The sequence below is a fragment of the Halictus rubicundus genome, chromosome 2, assembly GCF_050948215.1.
Source record: "Halictus rubicundus isolate RS-2024b chromosome 2, iyHalRubi1_principal, whole genome shotgun sequence".
Classification (NCBI taxonomy): domain Eukaryota; kingdom Metazoa; phylum Arthropoda; class Insecta; order Hymenoptera; family Halictidae; genus Halictus; species Halictus rubicundus.
This window is the reverse complement of record NC_135150.1, coordinates 5311283-5318440: the sequence shown is the minus strand read 5'-3', so window position 1 is coordinate 5318440 and position 7158 is coordinate 5311283. Positions and strand designations below refer to the sequence as shown.

The 7158-nt window shown below is 32.5% G+C and overlaps 1 protein-coding gene across 3 annotated transcripts; it reads right to left on the bottom strand.

Moving 5' to 3' along the window:
- Positions 1-775: 775 nt before the first annotated feature.
- Positions 776-6664, bottom strand: Spz (Spaetzle domain-containing protein). Of its 3 annotated transcripts, none has more exons than XM_076802627.1 (7): positions 6564-6664; positions 5577-5756; positions 4297-4378; positions 4046-4155; positions 2110-2169; positions 1220-1323; positions 776-1070 (listed from the first exon to the last, which is right to left on the bottom strand). In XM_076802627.1, exons 2-7 carry the CDS (start codon positions 5604-5606, stop codon positions 878-880), a joined length of 579 nt encoding a protein of 192 aa, XP_076658742.1. In that variant the 5' UTR covers positions 5607-5756; positions 6564-6664; the 3' UTR covers positions 776-877. The 3 variants fall into 3 exon arrangements, with proteins under 3 accessions (XP_076658742.1, XP_076658752.1, XP_076658759.1); XM_076802637.1 differs by having other exon boundaries at positions 5577-5616; positions 6564-6648; XM_076802644.1 differs by lacking the exons at positions 5577-5756; positions 6564-6664 and adding an exon at positions 4802-4869.
- Positions 6665-7158: the final 494 nt, after the last annotated feature.

Here is a 7158-nt window from a genome sequence, read left to right as displayed (position 1 = left end):
AAATTAGCAATTTATTAAATCATAATCGACGATTGATTGCTATTTTGCAACACCTTGGCATAGTGTCGTTCTTGACAATGAAAATTTAAATGCAACATAGATTTCTATGGAACAAAACAGATTTAAAACGAGAGAAATCGTCGTGCAGTTGTGCAGCTATGTAAGTTACTGCCGAAACGAAGAAAAATAAGGAGGCATGTGAAAGGCGCAACTTTAGAATGGTGTTTGCTATCAATAAAAATAAAGGGTTTTGTGAAAACTATAACCGTCCCCGAAGGCTTCCGCTAAGTTGAAAGTAACATACAATCGCTCATGAAAGTATTCAAACGTGTTTGCAACTTCTAAAAGAATCGAGCAAGTTTACAGGAAGTAGGAAATCTTTTTACATCAGTAATATTAGAAAATAATTCAATGTTCCGTGAGATATTAACCGGAGAACTACGTGATCCGTCAGAGTGACGGGTTCCAAATTTTTTAATTTACGATCACTCAGATTACAAAAAGAAGATTACATTTACAAAGAATTATTCAATAAATTTTTTTTTACTTATGACTAAAAATCTGAATAAATACATTCTTATTATTTTTATAAAGTAATGTAAAATAGTCGCTTGTAGTGCTCCGTAAATCTAGTGTGAACAATGCATAAGTATAGTATTTACAAATTATTCTACAATTATCCACGTATTGTACATGTTTTGTAGAGAATAAAAGCGTACAAAGAGATGAATTGTCCGAATTCAGTGAAAAGGATAATCAATACTAGGATATTCTATTTATTTTACTTCGAATTTTTATTTACATTGTGTATGCACATTTTTAATTCGAATACACACGTACGTAATAGATATTCCGAAACTTGAATTATTTGATAGAATCAACTCTTCAAAAATTGGTCACCTTGAAATTCAACGTGACAGCAACAGTTAACCGGAAATCGGAAAGATTCACGGCTTATTGTGCCATCCTGTCCTATAGCCATAAGTTGACGATAGATATATTTTTGCTTGCAATTTGAGACATATCCCGCGGCGAAGCCTTCGATTAATCTGCATGGTTTGTCTTGTTCTCTGAAAAATTATCAATAATATTAGAACTTCACTAAAACCGCGATGACACAGAAACATTCAAATTTTTTAAAAATTTCGTGAAATTTAAGCAATTCCAATTTTGAATATAACGAGGCAATTACAAGATACATGCATGTAGTTATACTTACGAGCATGTTTCGATGCGTACACTTTGTGTAAAGTTTTTGTGATTCAGGATATACTTCCACTCATTGCTTTTAGTAAGACCGTACTTTGGATATACAAATAGTTCCTGAAAATATAAATGGGCAATATGACCAGAAAACATTGACAATTCTTAAACGAAGATCAGCTATCATTAAACTGCAGATTTTGTGCATTTATGATAAAAATGGGTGGGTGCGATTTAAAACAGTAGAAGGAAAAGAATTTAAGAGTATCGATTTATTTACAGCTTATTAAAATCATTGAAGAAAGAAAGAAATTTTTATGTAGTCCCTATCTCTTGCAATTGATACAGAATATTTTCGTTTTCCATAATGATCCGCAGTTTAGTTAATAGTATGAGTAACCTGCTTAGAATATCTAAAAATTGGGAAAACTCTTGGTACATGACATTTTCGCTAATAGAAATAAGATCCGAAAACGAATCGTGAAAATGCATCCACCGCATTGTGAAGTACAAGTCATACATACAAGAATTATGCGAAACTAAACTTCAAAGATCGAGATATATTGCAACAAGAAAAGTAGTCTCATCTAAACATTTAGAAAAAGTTGATAATTAATAGATGTTATTTACACTTGTAACGAAGATATTTCTTGTTGTTAATAAATCGGAATAATATAATTTTAATTGTTTCTTCACTATATCTCAGTATTGCAATCCTGTTCGTTTCGAATTATAGAAAACTTTTTCATTTTGCTTGAAGTTTTTCGGTGCATAACTTTTAGTCAACTCTTGTTAGAAACATGAGTATCATGCTGTGGAAGACTCATTTACGCTTTATTTGCATACATGACGCATTTATTATGCAAGAACTAATTTAATACTCTTGTTTTTATGTAATCAACTAACCGTAGACAAACACAATGCTTCTTCTTCAGGTCCTTCTGCGTGTGGTATTGATGAATCAACCTGTTAAATAACAACATAGTAAATGTTATATTTATTATAGCTGACGTAAGCGTTAGAAATCCTTTTCTATATTTTCAAAAACCAGGTCATACAATTTACTAATCATTTCAATATCCAATATAAGCGACCAAAGGTAATATTTATCGTAAACAACCGATACAAATAACTAATAACTAATCGTTATGACTAATACAAATTAATAGTAATCAATAGTAAATCAATAGTAATTTTCAACGTGGTGCAATATTTAAAACAACAAACACATTGTTCCTTGGTTTTCAGTCGCTTCTTGCACAATCAAAAACAACTCAATATCCTTAATTTGATCTTCTTAATTTGATATTCTTAATTTGATTATCTGAAGAAATATAACAGACAAATATACATTCTATGTCAATACAAAAATAAAAATACTAAAAATTTTTGTATAATATATAATTTGATAGAATTGCAATCATGCATATACGGGGTGAGTTACCTAACGTTTGTACCCTAAATATCTTTGTTGTTGTTAAAGATACCTCAAATGTCTTAAGGATAAAGTTAGTCATAAAAAATAAAATATGCTATTTTATATAATTATATAATATGTTATTCTTTTTTTAGAGATCTCAAAGTCATCTCCATTTTTTAATCGGAACCTCCCCCGTTGAAGCACCTACAATGATAGTCATTAGGTATTCAGTAAGTATAATTACTCAAGGTCAATCAAGGTCACTGGCAGAGGAAACATAAGATTTAAAATATGACCAGAATACTTGAACCAGACCACCCGGTTTAACACGTTAAGCGCCACGCCGGTCCCTAGGGACCGGCGCTAGACTTTCCATTCAGGCCTCGTCGGTCCGCACGAGCCGGCGACAGACTTTTCGTTCTTGTTATCGCCGTGCGCCACGTTACCCGACATCTGTTTATACTCTACATAGCTCGCCTGTCGGCGAGCGGCCCGAACGGAACGGCAAGCAAAACGAGATAGGCACTTAACGTGTTAAACACCCACAATGATAGTTCCTGTCATTAGGAATTCGGTGACTATAATTACTAGACTGCGGATTTTATGCATTTATGACAAAAATTAGTAGGTGCAATTTTAAGTAGCAGAAATATTAGAAAAATTTAAACATACTATTATATTATTTTCTATCTGCTAAACATAATACGAAAGAAAATAAATTTCTATTTCACTTCAGTTCGTTGCAATTCAGGTAAAAAATTTTATTTTGCATAATGATCCGCAGTTTAATAATTACTCAAGGTCATTGAGGGTCACACGCAAGAGGAAACGCATAAGATTTAAAATATAAAAGCAGAATACGTGTATTTCATAAATGTTCGAATTGGTGGCCATTTACATTGATACATTTTTATAAACGGGCTCTGAAGGAGTGTTGAACTGTGACAAGTACATCCAAGGTAATATTCGTACATGCTGTGATGATACGTCGATGCATATTTTTAACTGTGTTGGACCACTCATCTGTACGCTATCTTTCAGCAAAAATAATCTTTCTAAATTTTATATGTTTCCTCTGTCTACAATCTTGAATGAACTTGAGTAATTATGGTCACTGATTCCTAATGAGAGGGACTATCATTATAGGTGTTTAAAAAGGGTGATTCCGTTGAATACAATGAAGGTGACCTTGAGATTTCTAAAAAAAAAAATAATAAAAACAAATATTTTTATGAAATCGTGCAAGCCTCATTGAACCATTCACCGTTTCCTTAAGACATATGACGTATCTTTAGAAATAACTAAAATATTTGAGATGCAAACGTTAGGTGACTCACCCTATATATTGTTTACTATTAGATATAGAAATATGTACGTAATATTAACACCTGTTAAATGCAAGGATCGAGACAATTTACAAACCTCTTCGTGGTAAGCATGAACCTGAAGGTGAGGATTTTTCTCCAACGTGATGGCCACTAAATCTGTTGGATAGTGTGGAACAGATTCGCAAAAGGTTTCGTATTCACAGGCTGTAATTTTATTAGTTTAAATAATATAAGTAAAGCAGTAGTACCAGCACAGTATATATAAATAAATAAATATTGTAACAATAATAATTAGATATTTCTTTATAAATAAATATTAAAAAATATCATTTTCGTGCACAGTACCTCTGAATAATGGATTGTTCAACTTCAGCGCAACTGTTGTATTCCTGTATTCTTCAGAATACACGTACGATTCGAACATAAACTGTAAATATTTACACTTGGTTAAAATATAAATAAATTCTTTTTTTTCTGTCTTTCCATTTTTTTGTAGAAATTGTTGTTTAATAGGTACATTACAAATTAATATAATAAAGATTTTCGTTATCACTACACTGCGGACCTTGGTACAAATTCTCATTTTCATACATAATTTTATGAAAACTGAAATGACGAAAAAGTTTCTTTTATTAACTAAAACATTCTTTGCGATGCGATGGAAAGAAAACAAAAGTATTATTACTTTTTATTAACACACACGATTTCTTGTTTTTCAAGTATGTGCACGGACCATAAATGCGTACAGATCCGCAGTCTAACTATCTCATTAAATGCGTTCGGCTCACACAAATCTCATTAATTTTATTCGTACACGTAATTAGCGTTATTAATAACAATTTTTAGTTACTCGATAATAAAGTTGTCACTGCACATTATAAAATGGGTAGTTATCGTACTGAAAAAATAATATTCGTTGGCTTTAGATTTATGACAATCGTTTTAGAAAGTTGACGGGGTTTATCAGCGATGATCAAGAAGCAATTAAGACTGTCGGTTTTTAGTCCGTACAAAAATACAGTTTAAAAGGTCCACCTTCAATTATCATAACCTCGACATATGTTGTCAAGGACACTATCCTAGGCGACCTCCAGAATATTTTAGCCGCCGCTCGTTGTTTATTAACAAAATAACATTCGTAAATAGCATGTACCTTTTCGACCCTGTGTTAGCACTAATTTACTTATATTTTCCTACCGACTAAAAGCATATTTCAGCTGTTTAAAATATAATATAATGAAAAGTGGAACATATAATCAAGAGATCTATATCTACATCTCTAGATTTTATTTCAATTACTACAAATAGGATTAACAACAGCAGACGTTTGTAGATAGAAATCTGAACGATAAACAATCATACCTAATCTTATCTGTGTCTTCCGTAAGTACACAGTTCATTAGATACATGCGCCTTTAGAAATGTTATCATTTTAATTATTGAACAGATCATATACTGTTGCCTATGACTGACAAATTTTTAGTTATTATACGATCTTGAAATGTTTGAATTCTATCGTAAAAAATTATAAACATTAATTAAATCAAGAATTCTAGAAATAGAAATAAACATCGAGTGCATGCATTGATAATACAGTGATATTTGATGTAAGTTTATATTCTCACCAGTAAAAGAATTCCTCCCAGCAACGCCATCGAATTGTCCCTTCAAAGCGTGACGCTCGTTAGTGACACAAATTCCGTTTTTATTAATAATTTATTTATTAACTTCAGTGTTACTATAAAATCGTAGAAATATTATACAAACGTTTCGTGTTACTTTTCGGTATGTCTGATCACGATTATCTACACAATGAAATTCACTTATGCCAACAAGTAATAGCAATTATCTGAATTGTAAGTTTGCTCTGAACGGTGCGATTCGCTTAATTTTAGAGAAACAACGATACTGAACGGCATTTCAGCGACTGATCTCGTGTCATTATATCAATATATACGAGGAAATCGAGATTACACAGATATAATATAAGATAGATATTTTTCTGCTGCTACCACTTTGTAAGTCATACAGAAATATTTCAATTCTTCTTGAATTAATTTTACCTTAAGTAATCCTATTTTGGTTGTTTTGGTTTCATTAAATGAAAATCAATTAATTACTAATTTACTTATTTAAATTACAATTTATGTATTGTACGAAAGATCTCACGTGTGTCAGAAATTATTATCAAAATATATAAAGAAAGAATATAAAATTGCATTGATACAATTGTATTGATCAGAATATTATTAGAACTTACTAAACACTTGATCTTAAATAATAAAAAAAGTATATGCTAATCTTCTCTGTATCGTTCAAATTTTAGAATAGGTACTAATAAATATAGAAATATACATGAAGTACAGATGTGTTGTCACACCATCACATCAATACATATGAATTGATTTTATATTTTCCTTAATTATTTGCTAAATAATTGAAACAATTTTGTGATATTTTGAAACGTTTTGCCATTTTTTATAAGCAGGGAGGAATTTCTTCTCTGGAATAAATAATCTTTGATAACAAGAATTTTTCGTAAATAATTTGTTGCTATCGGTTATTAAATCTGTGCGTTGCATCTTATGGGCTTTTCTGTCTAGGCCACGTACCATATCGGTCTCGTGCCCAATGTTACCGACAGTTCGCGAATTTAGGCGTATTAGCAAGAACTGAATATTCCGTATACTTCATTTTTACTACGGGTGCTTAAGGGGGCTGGCAGGCATTTGGCCTTGACTGTCACGCCAATCCTCGAACGGTCCTCGAACGGTCAGTAGAGAAAACTGATTGTGGAATGATTAAAATTTTTTTGTGGAACTACGTCGCGTCACCGACTAGATATATATATAAAGACTGACAGCCCCCGTCACCGACGAGATATATATAAAGACTGCCAGCCCCCGTGTTAAACTGCGAGTCTCAAAGTGGGTCCCAGGTGGGTACTGGGATCGGTCGGTAACGGCCCCAACCACCGACGAGATATATATAAAGACAGAGAGGAATGAGAGTGCTCACGCCCGGGTTTTCGGCGTTCCCGATATAGTGCTGACATCTGCTCAGCCTTAGCATGGCACAGAAGCGGTCAGTCTTTCCTGGAACAGAACCGGTCAGTCTTTTAGCATGGCACAGAACCGGTCAGCCTTTCCTGGGACAGAACCGGTCAGTCTTTTAGCATAAAACTGAACGCACATTATTTTTTTTAAC

Coding starts and splice junctions, on each gene's coding strand:
- Spz (XM_076802627.1), bottom strand. CDS start 5,606: ATGGCGTTGCTGGGAGGAATTCTTTTACTG. Junction 4,379..5,576: donor TGGGAGGAATTCTTTTACTG/GTGAGAATATAA, acceptor AAATATTTACAG/TTTATGTTCGAATCGTACGT. Junction 1,324..2,109: donor AAGCATTGTGTTTGTCTACG/GTTAGTTGATTA, acceptor TTATATTTTCAG/GAACTATTTGTATATCCAAA.